Genomic DNA, 24,691 nt, shown 5'->3' on the forward strand with positions numbered 1-24,691 from the left:
GATATCGATGTCAATGATCGCTGCTCCGCCGGCATAACAGCAGTCATGCATGCTATAGAGCACCGCCAGTATGCTATTCTTCAACTGCTATTATTGGATCCGCGAGTAGAGCTCAACGTGGAGAACAATGTTGGGCAAACCCCTCTGCATTTTGCTGTTAGCAAGGAGGACTATTTGTCCGTTCAAATCCTGGTCCAGGACCAGCGGGTAAATGTGAACTACCCTAACTTCGGAGGCGACACCCCCCTATTGTTGGCTGCCCGGAAATTCAGTGATCATAACTCCACCAGACTCGTTGAGTCTCTCCTTCTCAGTTCAGATCTCAACGTGAATTACCAAGACTTCAATGGTCGCACAGCTCTTTGGCATGCTGTAAGTGGTAGGAAAGAGAGATTGTTGCGACTTCTTTTACTGTACGCCAGAATGGTCTGAAGCTCAATACGGCTGATAGATGGGATGTAGCGCCAATAGCTTGTGCAGCCGAGGCTCCGTTCTTCAGCGCTGCCTATCTCTTGTTGCAACAACCTGGCATACAGCTCAATGCACAGTCTCGACGAGTGATACCCCCACTATGGTGAGCATGCCGTGCAGGGCAGTACTAAATAGTTTGACTTCTTCTGCGACAAAAGTCAATCGATGTCAACCAAAAGAGTTCTACAGGAACGACTCCACTCCAGGTAGCCGTCATGTTTGGACATTCTTCCACTGTTTCCCTTCTTCTCCAACACGATTCTGTTTTAGTAAATGAGCTTGGCCCTCACAAATTTACTGCATTGCTCTTCGCTTCGGCAAACGGGTGATGCGAAAGCGCTGAATATCTATTGCGACATCCTGATACTGATTCTACCACGGTTGATGAGCAAGGACGTACGTCGCTCTGGTGGGCACAGCATGGAGAACATTCCGAAATTGTTCGACTTCTTTCCAGATAGGCTTTGCATGAAATGTATCGACGGTTTCCTTGAGTAGAGTTGGGCTTGGAGTATCGAGTACCGGAGCATGATGGGTCTATACGGTTTTATGTAGAGTTTATTTGATGCCTGGAAACTGAAGTAAAAACTTCTTTGATTCTCAATCTTGCCCACACATAAATTGCGCAAACATATGTACAGTACTACAAGGCAATCTCAAAAGAATTCTTCTCGTGGCAGATTCTTTACCTAAAGCAGTACATATGTCAAACTTTCTGCTTTATGTATCATTAATGTCCAGCTTAAAATATAGCACTCAGGAATGTCAAAACCGCCAGACCAAGTGTTGTGATTGCAAGTGTGTATGAGCCCGCCGTGAGACCTGCTTCCAGGTTTCCCTGAATTGTAGTCGATACTGCTACGACGTAAGCACTGAGTAAGAGACTACCTGCGATACAGTCGTTCTCGAAATCGGCTTGACTAGTACACTCTTCGACTGTCTTTCTTGGTCCTGCAGCCAAGAGTTTAGCGCAGAACATCTATTGGGCTAGACGCATCAAGCTGAGGGGCCCCACAGTTTAAATGTCGCCGTGCAAGCTAGATCACGGCGGACCGCAACTTAGTGGTGTGGACTCAATAAATAATAGACGCTAGGGCCTTGGCAGTGGGGCCGAGAAAGAGAGTCGAAGAGTAAACTGGTCAAGGCGATTTCGAGAATGACTGTAAGATATAATAGATAGTGTATATGCCAGCCTTTAACCAACTGAAATCCATTTATTGTCTGTCCGTATGGAATCATCGTATCTTGCCAAGCATCCCATGCAAGATTCCTGTACAAAAAATCGCATTAGATTAAAGTCGAGGAATTATAGGAGCGCGGCATACCGATAAAAGGTGACAAAACTGCCGGCCTCAAGAAATTTGGCGTCATCTGATTTAATTCCGTTTTGCCAATAGCACTCTACCATTGAAGGTAACCACTTATAGACGTCTTGCCGCAGTCGCAACGCTCGAGAGTGCTGAATAGGGCTGTGAAATTCCTCTAACACTGTATCCTAGCGTGAATTAAGGCATTCAACTCCAGGGCCGTGGCATTTCCCCTGAATATTCACACCGCATTCCCAGAGATCAACATCCGAGCCTGGTTCTTGTATGGTGTTCTGAATCCCTGCAATTTCAGAGTCATAATCGACATTTTTCACGTATACAGAAATTTCGTTTGCTCTTTTGTCGTACTTAGCACATCGAAACTCAAGATGGTTTGTCAGTATAACAGCTTGTTTTCTTTCAAAGAGACATAGGTCTCACCATGACTTCCTTGACCCCTACGACAGAATAAAGTGAATGCCGTTTCCACCAGCTGCATTGCCTGCGCAACGCCGGTATCCCGAGTACTAGTCCCTCCTTCCCTAGGCACATATCCTTTGCGATCCACCTATTTCGCTTCTTCATACAGATCCATATACATTTTTTGTGGCCTTCACGATCCGCTTTTAAGCAATACTCATGAATGATGCTTGGCCGACTATTTTCAGTGTAGAACGAACCCTCAACTGGGTTTACTGGTGGGGGTCCTGCAGAACTCTGTAATACGGGGCTTAGTTCTAAAGACTGCATAGCAAAGGATAGTAGGCTTTGAAAGTTTATATACCGGAAAACGAGAACAGGGTCGCATATCTATAGGATTCAGACCTTATATGCTAATATTCCGAGATGGGGCTCCAAAAATTGGATTCAGTAAGGCAGCTCGCTCTGCGCACTGACTTCAATCAGGCGCATTAAATTGCGTCATCGACACTGTTCGGATTGGCAACCCGCCAAGGCAGCACTTAGGGCCCAGTGTCTCAAAATGCAAGACGCTCTTTTAGTCCTTTTATCTGCAATGCAAGATAATTCTACCTGAAATTCTACCTAGTGTCATATCGAAACGTAACGGCATGGCCGGGATACCCGATCCAGACTTGAATGTGCGTTGCACTACAGGTACAGCCAAACAAGTGAAAGCCCTATCTATGTGAGCGAATATGATTCGGTCAGTTTAAGTCTAGCTTTTCATTTCTTGCGACTCAAGTAAGTGGAAAGCAAAGGATTCATTAAATTTATTTGAGCTTCTCTGCTCTATTTAGATATACACACACATACCAGGGTAACTGAGTTCCCCACTATACGATCCGTTATCAGGCGCTCTTCTAAATTTCGATTGGATCTTGCAGAATGGACAAAAATCACGATATATCTGGAGGAGTGGATGTGATAGGACAATATATAAGGCTCTATCCGATAAATATTGGTTCCATCTGCTAGTTATAAATATCGTGGGGAAGAATCGTCGCCTGCGTGACTTAAAAAAAACAACATGCTCAAATGGGTACATACTAATCGGTTCGGTTTCGGGCGATAAAACGATTCAAGAGATCATCCAACTCAGCTGCCAGAAAGAGCGACTCATTTTACAACATCTGTTCGCTTAAGCAAAGGGTGTCCACAGCACATCAAATCTGCTCATTAGTAGTCAGCAATTACATTATTTCCTAATTAGGATTAGTGTTACTATGACCAAAATCAAGAGATGCGCTAATCCCCCGTTTGGACCCAGGAAACCTACAGCTGCGCCTAGGAACTATCTGTGGTCCTCTGAGGATCTCACGTATCGTTGGATGAGGAGCGTGTCTTCCTAATGGATAATCAATATAAGAACCCTATAGTCGACTTCCCAGAGGTACTGAAATACTGCCAAGAACAGGGGTCAGGGGTAGATTAACTGTAATAGGCATAGTGCGTTTCGAAAGAGGTTTCGAGAAAGAATCTCTGTGTGTAAGTGGTAAGACTGATTTCGATCCTCCCTGTACTCCTCTAATCCAGCATTTCAACACATTCGTAGTCCGTCTCACCTCTTTTCTGACATGGGCAACATATTTTTAATCTACACGTTTTCTCATCCAATCATTTTCATTGCTTCATCTCTAACACCTGCTATCCCGTCCAAGCTAAATTGAGCTGCCTAGAGGCCCAAGCAACGAAGTCATAGCTGCCTACCAAACTTCGTACAAGTACGACTGTCAAGCAACTAGCGCCATATTTTTCAAGGCCAGCGCAATTCAATCAGTTATACTCTTCAGAGAGGCCAGGTGCAGAAGGGTTGTAGTGAAGCCTCATTGGCTTATTCTTTTTATCACGCCTTATCTGTGAGTCAAATTGATATCTCCCCTTACAAGTTTGCACTATTTACTAGCCTCGCTAACTCAATCTTAAGTGGGGATGTTGTCGAGAATTCTTCATGGACTGATCATGTCCGCTGCCTCTGTGTTGGGCACGGGCTATTATCATTTGGACGACATTATTTGCTACCAGGACTTACAGGCTAGCGCTCTCGATGCCTATCTCATTATCAGGATCTTTTGGGAAAATTTCGGAATCTGGTTTATTGCAGTACTCCTGTTGGTTGTGACTGAAAGAGCGTGGGGTAGGGGTTCCATGGGACCAGACCATCGCGTAGGGCTAGAACACGTGAAACAAGCACTTCTAGGTCGTCAGGATGTTCACTGCGCAGTGCTTTTGCTCGAAACCTATACGAGCTTCAAGTCAGAGAAGCCAGAGGGCTGGAAGCGTAGGCATGTAATGATTCAGGCATTAATACAGGCAAACATCAATACGCCAGACTCAGATGCTATAGCTTGCCCCGACATGAGGGTGTCACGACGGAACCATCGGAGCGCGTGGATGCCATGCTCCCAAACCGCCACCCACGTGGTGCTTTTTGCGATTCTTTTTCTCTGCAATGTGATGAGTACCCCCTACAACCGCATTCGTCAGCATCTTGGTATATATTCCAGGTTTTACCATGGAATTCGGGAACTATATTCATTTCGGAAAACTGTTTATGAGAAATATCCAGATGCCACAACTGAGAAGGTTGGAAGCGATGGTATTTGTATAATTTGCCAGGAAGAGATGGACTTGATCATGCCAGCAGTCAATGGTGGAGAGGCTGGTTTCAAAGCCGCACTCGATGTTCGCAACGTCTCTGGCCAATTTTCGCCTAAGCTATTGCCTTGTGGTCGTCATGTGTTACACTTTGATTGCCTTTGTATATATTTATTGACGTGGTCGCATTGTCCAATATGCCAAACCGCACGGCCAGTCCCTGCAAAGACCAGCCATATAATACTTAGATGGTGGGTCATGTGGCTCTGGCAGTATCAATACAGGAGTTCGTTGTGAAGAGGTGTTCTAACGGGAATGTATGGGATGGCGACCGCCGCGATTTCGCCTCAGCAGGTAAGTTTCCTCCTCTCGTTCGAGGAGCTTGACTAATCATCCAGTTTAAACAGAATCACCCATGGTCTGCCAATGCTGATTTGAAATACCTCCCGCGGACAAGAGACATTGAGTGATATGTGGGTCGCCTCCTACTGGCCATCCATTTGGACTTCTTATATCCTAGATCTTTGGTGGCTAGGAAGGATGCTGCGCTAACTAGAAGTGATGCGATATAGTATTCGCTGTGTCCGTACAAAACTTCTCGCTCCACGTTCGACAGAACCTACTACGGTCTTCCTACCTCCCTGGGTCGGAAATTCAGTATGGGATAGAGAGATTAAGTTTTATGAGATAGATCCACATAACATGGCGTTCCACCATTTTCCACCATCACTCAGATCAATAGTAGTGTATTTACGTTGCTTTTTGCTTGGAAGTATACCCTCAATTCTGGTGCAACTCCGAAGCTGGCTATGATGTCGTTTCCATACCGATGTCACTTCTAATCTAAGGGCTTTATGCTGCCCAGCACTAATTAAGTGATATGGAACCCGCTTTTCCTCAATTATACCCGGACCTCATTCGAGCCGCGCGCATAACCAGTACCGGTGATCTACGAGCCCTGTGCAGCCTGTTCGTTGAAGATCGGGTCTTCTCCACCAAAGCCGTGTCTAAATCTCCTACCTGGACCTGAGAGATTCAAATTAGGGTGGGATTTGGTCTTTGTGCGGTTGGTTGTGATCCAAAAAGAACCGTCACGCTAGCTCATATTTCGTAGTTTCAACTTGGGCTCGCACCAATTTGGCAAGGGGATTCATGGTAATCCGAACACCACGGCAATGCAATGATGGCAGCTCGTTGCTCTATATGGGAAGCCTAAATATGGTGGATGGATTTTGGACCCGTTTCCCATATGTATAGTATATCATTTGGAGTGCAACTCTGGAGGCTGCTTGTAAATTCAAAGGTTTATGCGCATATGATAAGCAAACATTACTTAAAATCCTGGCAGCATACCCCGATATAGAAAGAGATGAATAGAGATATCAAGCCATTATTCCCGTCAATAGTCTATCATAAGTATGAGGAAATTTGTACCCGGTCAAAAGATGGATGAGTGCAAGAGCGTCTTGCTCAGACTCTTTTAAGCCAAAGAACTCCGCCCTGGCTGTCCCTTCACTGTCCCACAACCTGAGAGTACTATTGCTTTCATGGTGTGTCATTTCGATTTCCCAAGAGGACTTGTAATGGTCCGTTGTTATACAGTACCTTTCAGATCCCCAATGAGAAGATTGATGCGGTAAAAAGTAGCGAGGAGGATATATGGCAGAAGAATCCTTTTTGACGAATACAGCGATCGAGGGCATAACGGGAGTATAATCTAGAGACCTGGGTGGGCTCGAGCTCAAACTATAAGGTGACACGATTCCATCGAGGATCATCATCGAACCAACGAGCCAACTGATTCTGGCTTCGGGTTACCCATACTAATGATGACTCTGTTGAGGGCACATTTGATAAGACCCATTTCCTTTCGATATCTTCTTGCAGCAGAGCAGCAGTCTTCTGCTCTATACGGGTGAAGCGATTATTGCTACGTATCATAATGTCTCAATATGAATTCATCAATGCGAGCACACGAGTTTCCAAAAGCTTGCCAGTTGTTCAAGCCTCCGATATCTCATTGAAGTATTCCTGCTGGTCTGAAGAGCTCAGAGTACCGAAATTCTCATGTGAAAGCAGCTGCAACTGCTTGTTGTCGAAAAGATGTCTTTCGGACTGGAATCGTGCTCTGTCTCGAAAAGCCTGATCAGAACTCATGCAATGGACCCTGGAAGAGGCGGTCGATGTTGAAAGGGTATTGGATTCATCTCGGATGAGGTTTTGTGGTACACTTTGAGGGCGTCCTTGGTCTAAGGCTCCAAAAAGCTGAGGTTTGCTGAAGTCGATGGCGTCTGAATCAGGATCTTCAATGTCGCTAATCATGATGGGGTTCAATTTCCTCGACCCTATGGGATCATTCATATTCACAATGATGGCTCGTAGCTGAATGTAATTTTCGATGCTGTAACTTTAACGCTATGCGAAATTGAAGCTTGAGAGAGACGTGACTGAAGCCTTTTATAGTCTTGAAATCTAGTTTGAACTCAAACCTGATTTCCGTTCATCAATATGAAAATGAGTAATCAAAGTGATTTTCCTGGGAGCTACTGTATGTTATGTACCTAAAAAGCTAAACCGTTCATTCTTGCGGTAAACTAGCAATCAAAATTCTTGAATTTCCAGGAGCCATAACGATACAGGGAGGATCGAAATCAGTTCCACCACTTGCACACAGAGATTCTTTCTCGAACCCTCTTTCGAAACACTCTATGCCTATTACAGTTACTCTACCCCTGACCCCTGTTCTTGGCAGTATTTCAGTACAGTCGTAAATAACATCACAAACATAGCCGTTGTATTAGGCTTGTATGGCTTTCGGAGCGTCTAGAATGTTGATTCTGCAAATAAGGCAAGTCACGGCTCGATTCGGGCCAATCTGGTTTCCTGCCTTAGCGCCGTGTAGTCACCTGATGGTGAGGCTAAGAACTTGTGCCCCTCCTTTAGCTGAGAGTCAACCAGTTCCTTCACAAAGATACAGGCAACACACAATTATCATGACATCCGTATCGTTTCTCGGCAACAACCAGGGGATCCAGGTCGGAGATAATCATGGTTTGATGGAGTTCCATCTGCCTCCAGGTAAGTTAGAGGAGCGCGATAAGCTCGCCGTTGTGGCTAATCGCCGTATCCTAGTGCGACCGGAAACTCCACCTAGCCCTCTATCAACTGTCCCGTTCGCGCGTGATCCAGAATTTGTCAGTCGCGACACTCTACTTCATCAGATCCACGAGAAAAGCTCAGTACCAGGATCAAGAATAGCACTGGTCGGCCTCGGCGGTGTTGGGTGAGTATGGAGCGACCGACCGATATCTTTTCTTATGGCTCACAATTCAAAGGAAATCGCAACTCGCCATTGAATACTCCTATCACGTCCGATCCCAATCGCCGGCGACATGGGTTTTTTGGGTCCATGCGAGTAATAAAGCCCGGTTCGAGCAAAGTTTTCGGGATATCGCAGACCAAAGTAAAATCCCGGGCCGTTATGATCCTAAAGTCAACATATTTAAACTTGTTGAGAATTGGCTTCGGGGTGAGAATAGAGGTAAATGGCTTCTGATCCTTGATAATGTTGATAATGATGAACTTCTCTGTCCGTTTTCGGTGGTAGGCAAGGAAGATCCGATAAGCAGCCGAGTAAACGCCTTAACAAAACCACTATTGGAATATATTCCTAGGAGCCAGAATGGATCTACCATTATCAAAAGCCGCAACAGAGATATTGCATTAAAGATGGCCGGTTATAAGGACCTAATCGAGGTTAAACCGATGGAGGAATCCGAAGCGCTTAAGCTTCTCCAAAGGAAGCTTGGTCAACTAAAGCAAAGCAAAGAGAGTCAACAATTAGTGAATATGTTGGAGCTTATGCCGCTAGCGGTCATACAGGCCGCGAGCTATATTCGAAACCGGGCGCCTCGCTATTCGGTATCACAATACCTAAAAGACTTCCAAAGGAGTGATCATGAAGCAATAAAGCTTCTGAAAAAAGAGGCAGGTCACCTCTATCGGGACTGGGAAGCAAAAAATTCAATCATGGTGACATGGCAAATATCATTCGACTATATACGCCAAACCAAGCCATCAGCAGCAGATTTACTTTCTCTCATGAGCTTATTCGATCGGCAAGGGATACCAGAGAACCTTCTCCGGCATCAGCCTAAGGCCAACGACGGCTCGATTTTAGAGCTTCCAAATGACTTTAATGATGATGATGGGACGTCTGAATCTGATATGGGACCTGAGTTTGAAGATGATATCACGGCCCTGAGGGATTTTTCGTTTATATCTGTCAGTGAGGATAATAGTTTCTTTACTATGCATCGGCTAGTGCAACTAACAATGCGCGCGTGGTTGAAATCTCATCAACAAATAAATCGATTCCGGGAGAGATTCATTAGTACCTTGTGTGATGAGTTTCCCACAGGTGAATATGAGAACTGGGAGACGTGCCAGGCGCTATTTCCTCATGTAAAATCTGCAATATCACAGCGACCAATATCACCAGAGTATCTACAGCAATGGGCTTTATTGCTCTATAAAGGTGCATGGTATGCGTGGCAAAGTGGCAATATCGCGGATATGAGAGAAATGGCAGCGAAATCAAGGAACGAAAGAGTGATCTTACTAGGTGAAGAGCATAAAGAGGCCCTTGATAGCACAGGCATATTAGCAATAGCATACTCGCTTGATGGCCGATGGCAGGAGGCCGAGCAGCTCGAGGTGCAGGTAATGGAGACTCGCAAGACGAAGCTCGGCAAGGATCATCTTGATACGCTGACAAGTATGGCCAACCTGGCATCGACATACTGGAATCAGGGCCGATGGCAGTAGGCCGAGCAGCTCGAGGTGCAGGTAATGGAGACTCGCAAGACGAAGCTTGGCAAGGATCATCCTGATACGCTGACGAGTATGGCCAACCTGGCATCGACATACTGGAATCAGGGCCGATGGCAGGAGGCCGAGCAGCTCGAGATACAGGTGATGGAGACTCACAAGACGAAGCTTGGCAAGGATCATCCTGATACGCTGACGAGCATGGCTAACCTGGCATCGACATACTGGAATCAGGGCCGGTGGGAGGAGGCCGAGCAGCTCTTTATGCAGGCGATAGAGACTCGCAAGACTAAGCTCAGCGAGGATCATCCTGATACGCTGACGAGTATGGCTAACCTGGCATCGACATACCGGAACCAGGGCCGGTTGGAGGAGGCCGAGCAGCTCTTTGTGCAGGTGATGGAGATGAGCAAGACGAAGCTCGGCGAGGATCATCCCCACACGCTGTCGAGTATGGCCAATCTTGCTTTCACCTGGAAATCTTCAGCTCACGATGTTAAAGCCATCAATTTGCTACGAGATTGCTTAACCAAGCAGAAGCAAGCACTCGGCTTGAATCACCCTACTACTTTGTCTACTTCTGAAACATTGGTAGAATGGGAAACGGAGCGCTTAGATATGAATGCCTAGATAAGCTAGATAATTAGTCAAATATCGTATGTTTACCCAGGCATTTCTGCTTAACGTCAACTTACCAGAGCAATCATTTCCATAATAGTTAGACTTGAAGCTCGCTACTCCTAATGGAATTACCCTTACGACTTTAGTAAAGTCGTTGCCAAGAGCTTAAGGGAAAGCATAAGGAAAGTTGCCAACGATCGAGCTGTGCAAGGGCCTGCGAGATGGTGGTATTTTAAGCAGGAGCAATACAAATAACTTACACAACAGTCCGTCACATGGTAATGTATTTCTTAGTGATTCAACACTTGAAACCGAGTTAAACCGGAAGTAGATTAGGGGGTTCCGGGTTAGGGTTCGAGAACAAGTCTATAAGAGTAATATGGTGAAACTGATTTCGATCCATCCTGTATCTGGGAACTTATACAGCACAGTGATCATTATATATTCTTATTCAAAAAGGTGTATAAGTCTTGGCTTTATCACCAAATGAACAGACAACTACTATAGCACAACGAAGGGGTGCCTGCACGTCGGGTGTTGGCAGCCTGGGGCCCGAGGTGTTGCCAAATCGAGTCCAACTTTAACAACGCAGGCTCCATTGCTGCATGGAAGCTCAAAGTTATGTACTAGCGGGCTCAAAGCGACGAGGGTGAGCTTGATTTCGCAGATGTCCCTACGAGGAACTTTGTTAACGTAGATTTGACCAAGCTACCCGAATCCCAACTCGAATCGCAACATCCACATCAACATCAACATCAACTCAACGTCCATACTCCATTTGGGTCCTTGATGCCGGCTGTGAGAGCCTGAGTTTTAGGAAAATCCATCAAAATCCTACAGGGCTACATACATGTATACAAGGGAGCATCTACTTTCGTCATACTACAGGACAGGGAGTCTCAACGGTTCATATTTCGAGGTTTTACTTCTCAACCTAAGTTGCGTCGATCATGATCACTCACTGTTCAACGTTTAGAGGTATAAACTCCAGGACCTACACTCTCCAAGGAACTTCCTGCCCAATCCTAGACTTCATCGTTTCTTCAGCGATTTCTGAGTGCCTAAAAGTCAATGGTTCATTGCAGACTTTTGCTTTCTTTTTATACTCTTCCCAACCTTCCTGCCTTCCATTTGGACAACCCTTTTTTGTCGTTCCCAGCCGCAATAAACTGACTAGCCTTATTCACTGATCTTCTTCATTACTGGAAAATGTGGGCTTACATTCTGCTTCTCGTGCTAACGAGCATGTCTCTCGCCTTTCCGACCGACTTCGCTGTTAAACGCCGCACTTTCGGCCTGTCCGCTTCCAATTTGGGCAGTTTTTTGGATGTGGCTGGTGAAGCTTTTGACCTGGTTGACACAGCCCTCGGCAGTAGTGCTCATGCCTCGATGGACATCCCTGCCGGTCTAAGCCCCCAGGGTGCGGCTGCACTGGGAGGTAGTGCTCTCGGATGCAGCGCCAGCACCATCGACGTTGGCGCCCGCGAGGAACTTAGATCCTGGCTGGCTAGCCAGACTGGCATCACCGGTTCCCTGAAACCCTTGCTCCAGTCCTGGTGTGAGAGCGAAGGCTCCACAACGCTGGATACTGACGTTGTGGCTGCTCTCTCCGTCCACATCCCTACCTGTGCTCATATTGCCGCTAAAGGATCGTTGTACATCACCGTCGACGGCATTTTCCCCGCGGGTGACCTTCAAGAAGCTTCAGTTCTAGGTACATCTGACCAAGAGTCCCTGTCCGCATTTCTATCTGCTTATGACAGCCTTGGCGCTGATATCCATGCTGGGCTCAGCGTCTGCGCAGCTGGTGGTGCCGCTATCAGCTTGGATGCTCATTTCAAGGCCTCCCTTCTCGCTTGGACTCAGGCCTCTAACTGCCCACTCAGTGCTAATCTGCAGCGGTCCGTCCTTGCTTGGTGTCAGGGTAGCCGTGGCGGACATCTCACTACGATCAGCTCCTCCACTGACTCCACTCTAATTACTTTCTCGGTTGGGGCTTCGGTTGGGGCTTTCGTCGAGGAGGGTGGCCCTCTTTCCGCCCACGCTCAGGCCGCTCTGAAGAACTTTCTTGATACCAGGCTGGCGACTGATATCGACGCTAGTGTCCTGGCTGGGCTGACTGCTTGCGCGGCTGGAAGCTATGCTACTTCCATCGATGTTGATATCCGCACCGCAGTCGCTGCCTGGCTCTCCAGCTCCCGCTGCTCTCTGGGCGTCGAGCTGAAGGCTATTGTCTTTCTTTGGCTATCCCAAGCTACTTCTGCTGAAATGCCTCTCAGCCATCTCAGCGGCCCGGCGGCTGATCTTGCTGGCCTACTCACCGAGGATACTGTGGGATCTCTCAGTACCATTCTCCGCGCAGTACTAGGTCTTGTACACGCCGGTGGGAGCCTGTCACTTCTGTCCTAGGAGACTCGTGCTGAGCTGGCTGCTTTTCTAAGTGGCTGCACCACCATCGATATTGGCGCTAGCTTACAGCTCATCCTAATTAAATAGTTCACTGGCTACAGTATCCTCGATGCTTCGTCTCCGTCCCTCTCCGTCTCTGGCTTGCCATCTTCTACATTTAACATCGCCAGTACCAACACTACCATGAGCGCTGTTGCCACCCCCTCTGTGCCCGCACAATGTGGTTCTTTTATATCATGTCTTATACCTTCCAAGTCTTTACCTACCGGTGCTGCTCTTTCAATTCCTCCCTCTGGTGGCCTCACTCCCTCGAATCATGCTAGTGGCGTCACAAGTACCTCAATCACTCCTAGCCAGCCCGCTATTACACCATATAGCATTCCGTTCATCATCACCAATGACATTAGTGTTCCCAATACAGCTTCTCCTGGAGCTGAAATTACCGACACACAATACTTGTCTACAACAGTGGACAGTCCTCTGCCGGACAATATATCTGGTTTGGGGTCAGGGTCGGGATTAGGCTCAGAATCATGCTCAGGATCGTCGATATTGTTCTATACCACATATACTCCAGCTCCAACTCAGTCTCCTCTATTCCCTGTTGGCGGCTTCACCTCCGACTATATCACCACTACCATTACCGTTACGAAGACAGTCTGCGAGTGCGAGGGAACAAATTCTCCTACACCATTTCAAAACGTCTACACTTGACTCATTTATTTAGCCTTTTTTTTAAGACAAGGCTCTTAGAGAAAGCACGTTATATAGACCTTCAATATGTTTAGACTCAATGAGAGGCTTGGGCTGAGCATTTAATATAATTGCTCCCAAGTCTGATCTGTATGTTTATATTTCCAATTCTGACTCTAGGCCTATCTAGAATGACCTAGATAATTACCATCCTATTTAGGCATCCTAGTCAACTATCTACGATATCATTATATTATAGTAGCAAATATCAAGTACCAAACATGGACAACATTTTAAGAACACAGCTCGGAGGGAGCCATTATTTGGCCATTTATATATTGCGGCTCCGCTTTATCGTCTTTGAGTCGAATCGAGGAGCGAGAATTTTGAACAAGAGTCATGGAATCTGACTATCAAATAAGGTAAGCATGACGATGGGGCCACATCGATCTGTAATGCAATCCTGCCATTGCCCGCTAAAGCCTATCGCCCAGAAATTATTCAAACTGGGCAAGCTCTTATTTACTGTTTTATTATGAATATAAATTATGGCACAGCAATTCTAGACATACCTAACGATAGATTTTGTGTATAAAAAATTTGAAGAAGACATGAATAAGCTTAATTCTGCTGAGCAGATGAATGGCTTCTTTGACGTCAGCCCGCCATTGGTGTAGAAGAATATCTAAAGAGCCTATTGGTGGATTTGATCAGACCATCCGGAAACGTAAATACGCTGAGAATCAAGGATATGGAAGTCCTCTACCTTTTATTTCATAGAATATCAGAATCTAGCTAGATCTCTATGTATCCATATGCCTTGGTTAGGGCACTAGGATTATATGAAAATCAGCTTGCAATCGTTCCTCCCAGAACCTAGTGTAGATAGGTAGAGAGTCTCCAGTAAAGTCAACTCAATATTCCTTAACGCGTCTCCTACCTAGTACAACGGCGAACAAAGGTATCTTCTAAATCACTTGATGTATGCTCTACTCCGCCGGAGAGGACTAATTTCTGGCAGGGTGCGAATTCTGGTGCATTAACAACGTCTTCCTCGGCCTCCGCTACGTGGGTTGTGACTGGAAGGAATGTCCTCACAATCACTTACGCGCCTATCCTTTGAACTCAGTTGATCGACCTGATGGCTTTACTGTATCTTTGAAAGCGTAGTCCACTGTGTGGTTCCCGTCGATGTGAGTAGCTATGGTGCTGTTTCTGGCGATAGGCCTTGGATTAGACGAATCCCCATCGCTACCTTAAGGCCCTCGGACCCTGACCTTGTGAATTCTTTGTTGTTCTTGATTAAACGGAATAGAAGCAGAATTTGCTGACATACTCAAAGAGGACATTCAGCCCCCATTCTATCGATTGTGTCATCAAATTGTATTGTTGGAATCAGACCTAGGCCAGCTTTTGCTATCACTAATAGCATTTTCTTGGTCTCAATGGGGATTTTAAGGCAGTCGAAAAATTTGGAAGACCCTCTTACACCCCCGAGCGCACCAATAGCATACTCTACTAAGACCGTATTAGAGATGACATATTCTATACATGAATCACCCGCAAAGTATTCGCTCCTTAAAGCTAAAACAGAAAATTGTCGAGCAAGCAATCAGAAAATTGACCTCTCACAGTCTTTGTCCATCTATGCTGCGCTCCTACATTCTCTCTTTCTGCCGCTGATGGTCACTGATAAAGGTGCATCTATATCAACAACTGTAATTCTGTCCCTTGCTTTCATCCAAATATTTTACAGTCAATGTGGGCAATTGAGCTGCATCTTGTAGAGGAATCCGGTATCAAAAGCCAAGTAGCTTTTGATATTCACCTTAAGAGGTTTCCTTTGTTCATGGCGAATGGGCTACCGTTACAATGCTGAACGTGAGAGCCAATCAAATGACAGAACGTCTAGATTTTGCCGCCGAATATTTACGAGCCTTTTGATGATTTGAATGATGGCATATCAGAAAAGCCTCGAGATTCGAGATCGGTTTCGAACTGCAGAATTTCAAAATACGAAGGGAAGGCCCAACCCCCCAAATCTGACTCCATCGCAATTCAGGAATGCACACGAGATGGAGAACAAGCCATTTTATTCAGGAATGAGATAAGAGCTTTTCAGAGGTGAAGTAACGGACGCTATGGATAGTCACTCTTGATGCGTCTTAGATACATGTATAAGGGGCACACTGATATTTAATTGAAAAGTACTGAAATCATAGGATGGGACATAAGACGTGGAGCTTATTTGGAGAGAAAGCATGGCGTAAAAGTCTAAAGATGTTCACTCACAAGCGCAATGGAGACCAGTATACCAACCATAAATCATTTCCCCCAGTACTTGGATACAGGGAGGATCGAAATCAGATTCACCACTTGCACACAGAGCTCCTTTCTTGAACCCTAATTACACTGGACACCTTGTCCCCGTCACGCTATCGTCATCACCAACCCCTACTCCTAAGCGTAATATTCGCACTAAGCGACTCTTACAGAGTATAAAGCCAGAAGATAACTAAAATCACACGCATCATTTAATTTACTGTTCAAGGCTACTACCCTGAAATTTTGAGAGATCGTAGAACAAGTCTGGTACCTGAAGATGTTTTGTTCAGAGCTTGATTTGTCTATTTATTAATGTTCAGCCTCTCACTTGCCCATTCCAGCAGAATTTCAGAAGTCGCCAACGTGTGAGGGTGGTTAGGACTGAGCTTTTTGCTCTGCTTGGCCAAGCAAGGTTGTAGTAAATCAAGAGCGTCGTTCATTCTGCCCTGACGATTTTCGGAAGAGAGCGAGCCTGGCCATACTGAATAGGGTGTCGGGATGATCCTCGCCAAGCTTCGTCTTGCGAGTTTCCATGACCTGCACAAAGAGCTTTTCCGCCTCCTTTGAACGGCCCTGGCTCTCATATACCAACGCCAAATTGGCCATACCAGATAGCGTGTCAGGATGATCGTCGCCAACATTGGTCTTGCGAGTCTCTACCACCCTTTCTAAAAGCTTCTCGGCCTCTTGCACCCTCTCACATTTCTTATATGTCAACGCCAGGTTGACCTCGCTTGCTAGCGTGGAGGGATGATTCTCGCCAAGTTTCATCTTGCTAGAGTCTATCACTTGCACTAAAAGCTGCTCGGCCTCCTTCCACCGGCCCTGGCATATATATGTCGCAGCCAGGTTGTGCATGCTCATCAGCGTATCGGGATGGTCGTTGCCGAGCGTGGCCTTGCGTGCCTCTATCACCTGCACCTGGAGCTGGTCGGCCTCCTCCCACCGGCCGTGCTCGGCCTCCTTCCATCGGCCCTGCCTCCAGTAGGTGGCCGCCAGGTTTTGCATGCTCATCAGCGTATCGGGATGGTTGTCGCCGAGCTTGGTCTTGCGTGCCTCTATCACCTGCACCTGGAGCTGCTCGGCCTCCTTCCACTGGCCCTGGCATATATATGTCGCCGCCAGGTTGTGCATGCTCATCAGCGTATCGGGATGGTCGTTGCCAAGTGTGGCCTTGCGTGCCTCTATCACCTGCACCTGGAGCTGCTCGGCCTCCTCCCACCGGCACAGATCACAGTAGGCCGATGCCAAGAAGGCTATGCTCGTTAGCGTGTCGGGATGGTTGTCGCCGAGCTTGGCCTTGCGTGCCTTAATCACTTGCACCTGGAGCCGCTCGGCCTCCTCCCACCGACCGTGCTCGGCCTCCTCCCACCGCCGCTGCTTCCAGTAAGTCGCCGCTAGATTGACCATGCTCGTTAGCGTATCGGGGTGGTCGTTGCCGAGCTTGGCCTTGCGTGCCTCCATCACCTGCACCTGGAGCTGCTCGGCCTCCTCCCACCGGCCCTGCCTCCAGTAGGTGGCCGCCAGGTTGTGCATGCTCATCAGAGTGTCGGGATGGCCGTCGCCGAGCTTGGTCTTCCGTTCATCCATCACCCGCACCTGGAGTTGCTCAGCCTCCTCCCACCGGCCTTCAAGCATATAGGCTGCTGCTAACATAGCAGTGCTATCAAGGGCTTCTTCACCATCCGCACCAAACATTGCCACTCTCTGTTTCCTTGATTTTGATGCCAGTTCCTTAGCGTCTGTGACATTACCCATTTGCCACGCGTACCATGCACCTCTATATAGTAGCGTAGCCCATTGTTGTAGGGCGTCCTGGGATTCTGGCCGCAGTGAGATCGCCGATTTCACATGTGGAAAGAGCTGTCTGCACCTGGTCCAATTTTCATATTCACCGGTCGGAAATTCTTGGCATAGATTGGTGATAAATCGCTCCTTCCATTGCTCCATTTGCCCTTGGTTCGAAAGCCAGACCCGTGCAGTTAGTTGCACCAGCCGATGCATTGTGTATACTGTGCTATCTTCACCGGTATAAATGAATGAATAGTCTCTGAGAGTTGCAATATCGTCCTCAAAATCGTCATCTAGGTAGGATTCAGACGAACTATCTATATCCTCTTCACTAGAGCCCTTCGTAATTTCATCCGGAGAACTCAAACTATCATGTTTTCTTTCCCTATCTTGAACCCGTAGAAGTTTCTCTGGGATTCCCTGCCTGTCGAAAAAGCTCATCAGAGAGAGTAAGTCTGCCGCAGACTGCCTTATTCGCTGGATATGGTCGAAAGATATTTGCCATGTAAGTAGAATTGAGTTCTTTGCCTCCCAGTCTCGGTGAATGGGACCTGCCTCACGATGAAGAAGCTTAGCAGCGTGACGATCACTCCTCCGAAGCTTTTCTAGGTATTGGGACACCGAGCAACGGGGTGAACGATGGACAATGTAGCTAGCAGCTTGTATAATCGCGAGTGGCATAAGCTCAAGTTCCTTCACTAGCTGTACCATGTCTACACTCGCTATATGTATATCCAGCTTGTTCTGTAAAAGAACTTGCGCTTCAGCCACGTCCATTGGTTGTATATCAATAAGATCCTTCTTATGGCCGGTGATGTCTAACGCAACTCCTTTGTTCCGGCTTGTGATTATAATAGAGCCATTTGATCTTTCGAGAAGGTACCTTAGCGGTGACTGTGTCGAGGCATGACTTTGGGCGTTTGCTTGAGTCTCCGTGCTAGTCGCCGAAGGTTTGCGAAGGAGCTCGTCATCATCTACATTATCCAGGACAAGAATCCATTTTCCCATCATTTTATCTTGTAGCCAGTTCCCAAAGAGTTGGAATATATTAGCGTTGCGGTCCTGACGCCCGGGAATTTTAGCCCGGTCTGCAAGGTCGCGCAGACTTTTCTCGCAGCGGGCCGCATTACTCGCATGAACCCAGAAGACCCAGGTGTCGATCGATTGCCGTCGAACTTGGTGGCAGTATTCGATGGCAAGTCGCGTTTTCCTATTGCACAATTAGTCTTGAATGGACCGTCCTTAGACCCCTGTATGTCTGACCCGACGCCGCCGAGACCAACGAGAGCTATTCTGGACCCCGGGGCCGACAATTTCTCGTGAATTTGGTCGAGTGCACCACGATAGACAAAATCCGGGTCGTGCGGGAACGGCACGGTCGATAGAGGCTCTGGGCGTGGTGCCGACCGCTCTTGAAAGGGAACCCGCATTTAGTCAACTTAAACCAGACCTATTTTAAGTGCTCCTTTGGAAACTTACCTGGTGGAAGATATTGATTGGTTATCGACCCTTGATTGATCCCTACCTGGGAACCTAAATTTGTGTTGCTAAACGATATGGAGGCCATAGTCAAGAGGCTATGTATGTAGTGTTTCAGTTCTTGGGCAGAAGAAAGGCGCTGAACTCTTGGGCATGAAAAGCCATCCTCAGCCCAACCATCAGGTGACTTCACCGCGCTAACTTCACTCAGATCTGTATCTCAGGGCACTCCGAACCTCGGCAGCATCCGTACTATGTACATTAAGTTAGCCTAGTACTTTGTTCTCCTCTGCCGGTGGGGGTTCAGCGTGGAGGGCCCAAGCCGGGTGGTGTAGGCGCACAGGCGCTGGGGTAATTCAAGGGTCTAGCCCGTATTTGCCTTGTAAGATATTTTACATTTCCAGTCTTACGTGCAGGGATGATAGGCTGGCTGGCTGCACCTGGCCTAAATAACTTTCACCATGGTCTTTACGCTAGGGTTTGAGATAGTTTCTCTGTGTAAAACATGGAAGACAATTTCGAATTTAGCTGTATAGCCGGGCCCGGTGGGCATAGCGTCATTAGCAGGAGGATCCCCAGCCCATCACTTGGACATAGGAGTGGCGGAGGGAAGTATTAGGTTGCTAGGTTCTCGAGGCAAATCCCCAGATCTAGTGTTTGACATGTTTGCATTTCCATAGAAAATTCTAGTTCCCTTGGTTGCAAATACAGTTATGAGACAAGGCACCGTATTTAGTAAAAGTAAATGGAAGTATCGAGACTGGTACGGGAGTATTGATATTCCGGAGCTATTCTTAATGTGTTCTAGGGTCTCTTGGCGGTGGGCCTAGAGAAATATTCAAAGAGTAGAAGCGGTTGCACCAGTTTCGCAACGTACTGTATATGCCTTCGTGGTGTTTGATCAAGATTCTTCCAGACCAAGGCGACCCATAAGAAAGTGCCTTGTGCGTTGCTTAACAAGTGACGTTTGACAGTTTCAGTTATTTTTGATCGTATTTTTTCTGCTTGGCCAAAGAATCCACCTTATGTTGAATGAATGCATTTACAGCTTCGGACACGGATGCCTCATTCAGCTCCAATGAGATCGGAGCCACCTGGGTAGCAGAGTCAAGACACTCAGTAATCTCAAATTCGTTACGGCTGGAGACAACCCATCTAATCTCTTGATTAGTTATTAAGATTTCAACGATCAGATCCAAAAGGTCTTGAAGGCCATCTCGACATTCATCCAAGGCATCAATCACAAAATAGGCACTTTTCAATGTTGAGTCTTCGAGAATTTGCGTGAAAATGGCGACGAGGGCACTCCACGCATTGACATCCTCAAACAGGTCTTTCCCTGCAGAATCGTATCGAGCTCGTACATAGCGGAGAAGTGATGGGTTCTTCTCGATAAGTGAATATATTAAGCCACGTAAGACAGACGTGGCGCTATTAATACGCATATCGGTGGCTTGGCAGAAGAAGAATGAGATGGTCGCACTGTCCTTATGTGATCGGGTTAACTCCTCGATGATCCCACAGAGAAGCATCGTCTTGCCTTTGCCTGGATCACCCCTAATCCAGAGAAGACGGTTGCTTTCATTATCTTGCCATTTTCTGAATGCTTCATTGTCAAGAATCCAGCGGTAGGAGTCTTTGAGCAGCCCACCGTTGGTGTTTTTGATACGCTCTTTATCATCATAGGGGTTGGTCGTTCGTAGGTCGCGCAGACATGCTTGATCTAACAACGTTTCCGGTTGACCTTGCGGCAGTCCCGAATTAGTCACATATAATTGCATTGACGATTCTGTACGTACTTAGATTCGTAGTGATGGGTCCATAGTTTTTTGCGACTTGAATTCCAGAGTTGACGCCATTGTAAGAAGTATTGGTGGCCATTATGCGGAGCCAGTGGTTTGAAAAAGGCTAGTAAGTCAGCGTCAAATGCCCAGCTTTTGGTTTACCCCGCTCTCAGGTGATCTATCGAGATGCAGAAGAACCGTTTCATTCCACCCTAATACCTCTCATTAGTCTAGGCAAAAACGGATCCTTAGTTTTAACTATCGCTCCCAACCTGAATAAGCGTGCGAATACGCCATGGGGAACTTATGTTAGCCCTTGAGGAAGGAAACGCTCATCGAAGTCTTAACGAAAATAACAGCCCCACCAATAGTGTATTGAAACGTTACACAGAATTTCATGGTCTTATTATAGGCTAGATGAAATGAGGAATAGTGTGTTTCATAATAGAGTTCAAGAAGTAAAAGAAAGGAAACAAAAGATGAAGCTGATTTCGAGCGGCCCAGTATCCCAAGACCGAATAAAATGCTGTGTCCGTCTAGCCCTCTTCATGTTGTCTTTTAACCTCATCTATGAGGCATCGGGAATCGCTGGTGTAAAGGAAGATGGGTACGTTACGAAGTCGGTTGAGCTCCACACGCGCTCCCAGGAGCAAGAACGGCTTCCGGTAGTTTTTCAAAGCATGCGTATGTAAAAACCATAATCTATGGTAATTTATCTTCAAGGTACCTTGGCTGCCATATCTCTAAGTACATATACTGTAAGCGTATCTTAACATTCCCTGGAGCATATTCTTTGTTGAATTCAATCAACCATATTATTTCTCAGAGGCTCGCTTCGCTTAATTTCGTGAGCTGGCGTGCAAACTAGCTTAACTGTATTCGTTAGCTATGACAAGAGCCCCATCGCCCCCTGGAACAGAACTGACTTGGGTTGTTACACATACAGAAACTCTGAAAGTATGAGCACTAATCCATGTTGGCTCTGATTTCTGCAATGGCGTGATAGATGTGGTATGTAATCCTGAACTGACGGCCACCCCATCGACTTGAATATCTCAATACTCACATGATTTAACTCCTTGGAGCAGTAATTCTAGAAGCAGCCGTAAGATATACTGCTTGCGTAAGTGGAACAGCCTGTCTTATGGGAAATTATGATATAAAACGATATGTTTTGTAATGCTCTAAATAATCGCTTTTATATTATCCCTTATTGTACCTATTTGATTTTAGGATTTTAATCCCGTCTCTGCGTGTGCCTAGCTAAGCGGTGTGAAATGCTTTATCATTAAATAATGGCATATATACCCAATGATGCCCCACTTAATTATCTTTTTAACAGATGACCTCTCGAGAAAGTAAGATCGTAAATTAATGAAAAGCAAGAACTGATCAATAACTACCATATTTCTAATACAAGTAACTCTCTTTAGGACAATAAGGATCTCTCTTTTTGGTATAAGATCATAAAGGAAAATTGCTAGATCGAGGTATTAGTTGATTCTGCCAATTTAAACTAAAAAGGTATTGTCCTCTTCTTTATACAGTTAATAGAGGTCTGGTCTTTTAAAGCTGGATACGTAGGTATTCTGATATATACTATATAATTACCTTGATGCATGGAGCGCCTCAGGCAAGATCGGAATAGTGGTGGAAGCGTACGCTGCATCATTTTATAATTAAGTACCTGAACTATGTTTATAATAAGTGGCAGAGCCCTATATTTAGATTATTCTTTATATATACACTAGGAATATATATGTACACTGCACGCCATCCTCAGATCTCATTGCCACAATCTATACACACACACACACACACACAATTAATTAACGCCAGCCAGCTAACTCATATGGGCAACTAACAATAATATATGCTGCATCTCCTTAGAGCTCATAAATAGAATACTCTCATTATCTGTAATCTCATTTGTTCGAACAGTAGGAATTCTTGTTCATACTACGTATTATCTTTTCCAAGAGGAGAAACTTGAGTCGGATATTCAGATGGCGGGTGGGGATGTGGTGAGTTCGGGATATGAGAAAGATAATTAGTGGGCTATTGCAACACATAAGATCGAAAAGAATCTGCTCGGAATGATCTTTCATACCGATGACCCCGGATATTATATCGAGGACTTGAATCAAAAGACCAGTTAATTGAATAAAAGCTTGGGCGAATCTAATCGAACTGCCTAAAAGTGAAATCGAAAATCACAAATACCTCCAACCGGCGCTATGCAAGTCGTATCAAAAAAAAGAAAAAGAAAAGAAAAAAAGGAAACCAAAGCCGTTCCGGCGTATTCATGCATTCCTTAGGGCAAATTTTGTGGAGGCATTCCCATATGTGGACCCATCGCTCCTGGTGGGGGAATTCCCAGATCCGGTCGAGCAAGTCCATACTCTCCCGTAGTGGTGGAGAAGGTGCAGCGGGAGCGTAAGCGGGGACACCAGTAGTCGATTCCTCCAAGGAAGGAAGTTGAGCTACTAGACCTGGTCGGTGACCGGGGATGGCTCGGGAGGTTGAAATTTCCCGTGGACGAGTGAGAGAGGTACTGGCGCGACGGGTCCTGGTAGTTGGGGGATCAATGGCATGGCTTGAGAGGGAGAAATGAACGACACCAGCGCGACGGGCCATCTGTTGTTCTCCTAGTTGCCAGTGCATGGCTTCAGCCGCACGCCATGGGATAGCCATTTCTTCAGCGACATTTGACCACATTTCCGCCTTGAATCTGTTATATGTTCGTCAGAATGTCAACTCGCGAGTCATCATGACACACTGTGTCAGTGAGGGTAAAAAACATACCCTTCATACAACCCCGCCAGCTTGTTCTTCTTATCTTCATCCCATTCGCTTCGTCGTTCCAAATAATTCTGATAGTGAAGACGACAACTGATCGCACTGCAACCTGGTAATCATGTACTGATATCCTCCCATTCCATCCCACTTCCTCTCAACTCAATGATCAAGGCATCTTCCTCAGCCGACCACTTGGACTGCCTCTTAGCTGATGGCTCCGCCGTATGAACAGGTTGCAACCGCTTAGAAGCCCCCGTAGGGCCAGATTTGGTCAAAAGAGGCTGGACCGGAGGAGCGGACACAAATGGGGCATCGGGAGCGGTACCTGGTCGTCCTGGTAAAGTCCTTGGAGGGTAGAGGGGGGGTAGAATTGCCAGAGGGGACTTCTTCCTCATTTTGGGACTTGAGTAATAGTGAAATATCCACTTTAGCGAGCGGTAAGATAGGCCGATTTTGTAACGCAATCGTAAGTGCGATGGGTGAAAAAGAGTCTTGTTGAATCAAGAAGGAATATTTTTGTTTGCAATTTGGACGGGAACCACACCACACATACACCAGTTGCTAACCAACAGGAGCAAACGGGAAGAGAGAACAAAAAAATAAGAAAACCTTTGAGACCAGAATATAAAAACTTCAACAACCGGTACCGTCTCATATAACAAATAATGAGTTCAGAGAAAGGAATGTTGAGGATCCAGTGACAACCCGAATGAGAAGCTACCGTAGATCAGATGAGAAGAATCTGGGAGCGACAGAAAAGTAGAGGAGGGAGAAAGAGTAGAGAGAAGTAGGAATAAAGCTTGAATATAAAGCTTAAATTGAGAGGGTACCAGCTTCCATCCTCCAGTTGCTTCACTCTGGACCGACTCTAGATCCTGGGAACATGAGACTGCATAAGGTCTACCAATGTGGCTAGACTCGTTCCACCTTTGTCATCGTGAGAGACATGCTCCCAGGAACATGACCATACAGTAAAAAAGCATCGGCTCTTGGCCATATCAGCAATACAATGGAGGGCCGATATGGTGGGGGCTCTGAATAGGGGGCCTCATAATTCCTAGTATCTAACAGCGCTTTGTACACAAGTAACTGTAAATTCTGAGTCTATATAAGGATCACTTCGGA

The 24,691-nt window shown here is 46.3% G+C and overlaps 8 protein-coding genes across 8 annotated transcripts; 5 read left to right on the forward strand and 3 right to left on the reverse strand.

The window, feature by feature from the left end:
* Positions 1 to 45: 45 nt before the first annotated feature.
* Positions 46 to 578, forward strand: N7483_002428 (ankyrin repeat domain-containing protein; the record flags this gene model as incomplete). The annotated part of the gene is made up of 2 exons (XM_057085865.1): positions 46 to 372; positions 423 to 578. 2 exons carry the CDS (start codon positions 46 to 48, stop codon positions 576 to 578), a joined length of 483 nt encoding a protein of 160 aa, XP_056952014.1.
* Positions 579 to 4,199: 3,621 nt separating this feature from the next.
* N7483_002429 (RING finger protein) lies at positions 4,200 to 5,132 on the forward strand (the record flags this gene model as incomplete). Its single annotated transcript, XM_057085866.1, has 1 exon — positions 4,200 to 5,132. The coding sequence occupies one exon, from the start codon at positions 4,200 to 4,202 to the stop codon at positions 5,130 to 5,132; it is 933 nt and encodes a 310-aa protein (XP_056952015.1).
* Positions 5,133 to 6,836: 1,704 nt separating this feature from the next.
* N7483_002430 (uncharacterized protein) lies at positions 6,837 to 7,157 on the reverse strand (the record flags this gene model as incomplete). Its single annotated transcript, XM_057085867.1, has 1 exon — positions 6,837 to 7,157. One exon carries the CDS (start codon positions 7,155 to 7,157, stop codon positions 6,837 to 6,839), a length of 321 nt encoding a protein of 106 aa, XP_056952016.1.
* A 671-nt stretch (positions 7,158 to 7,828) lies between these two features.
* On the forward strand, positions 7,829 to 10,295 carry N7483_002431 (uncharacterized protein; the record flags this gene model as incomplete). Its single annotated transcript, XM_057085868.1, has 3 exons — positions 7,829 to 8,118; positions 8,171 to 9,557; positions 9,663 to 10,295. The coding sequence occupies 3 exons, from the start codon at positions 7,829 to 7,831 to the stop codon at positions 10,293 to 10,295; spliced, it is 2,310 nt and encodes a 769-aa protein (XP_056952017.1).
* Positions 10,296 to 11,495: 1,200 nt separating this feature from the next.
* On the forward strand, positions 11,496 to 12,695 carry N7483_002432 (uncharacterized protein; the record flags this gene model as incomplete). Its single annotated transcript, XM_057085869.1, has 1 exon — positions 11,496 to 12,695. One exon carries the CDS (start codon positions 11,496 to 11,498, stop codon positions 12,693 to 12,695), a length of 1,200 nt encoding a protein of 399 aa, XP_056952018.1.
* A 183-nt stretch (positions 12,696 to 12,878) lies between these two features.
* Positions 12,879 to 13,409, forward strand: N7483_002433 (uncharacterized protein; the record flags this gene model as incomplete). The annotated part of the gene is made up of 1 exon (XM_057085870.1): positions 12,879 to 13,409. The coding sequence occupies one exon, from the start codon at positions 12,879 to 12,881 to the stop codon at positions 13,407 to 13,409; it is 531 nt and encodes a 176-aa protein (XP_056952019.1).
* A 2,606-nt stretch (positions 13,410 to 16,015) lies between these two features.
* N7483_002434 (uncharacterized protein) lies at positions 16,016 to 19,071 on the reverse strand (the record flags this gene model as incomplete). Its single annotated transcript, XM_057085871.1, has 4 exons — positions 16,016 to 16,194; positions 16,283 to 18,714; positions 18,768 to 18,915; positions 18,984 to 19,071. 4 exons carry the CDS (start codon positions 19,069 to 19,071, stop codon positions 16,016 to 16,018), a joined length of 2,847 nt encoding a protein of 948 aa, XP_056952020.1.
* A 3,877-nt stretch (positions 19,072 to 22,948) lies between these two features.
* Positions 22,949 to 23,961, reverse strand: N7483_002435 (uncharacterized protein; the record flags this gene model as incomplete). Its single annotated transcript, XM_057085872.1, is given in 4 exon segments — positions 22,949 to 22,961; positions 23,052 to 23,498; positions 23,573 to 23,675; positions 23,691 to 23,961. 4 exon segments carry the CDS (start codon positions 23,959 to 23,961, stop codon positions 22,949 to 22,951), a joined length of 834 nt encoding a protein of 277 aa, XP_056952021.1.
* Between the last annotated feature and the right edge of the window lie 730 nt (positions 23,962 to 24,691).

The sequence above is a fragment of the Penicillium malachiteum genome (genome assembly GCF_028827825.1).
Source record: "Penicillium malachiteum strain IBT 17515 chromosome Unknown utg000001l:1.0-8184562.0:1.0-8186909.0, whole genome shotgun sequence".
In the NCBI taxonomy this organism is placed as follows: Eukaryota; Fungi; Ascomycota; class Eurotiomycetes; order Eurotiales; family Aspergillaceae; genus Penicillium; species Penicillium malachiteum.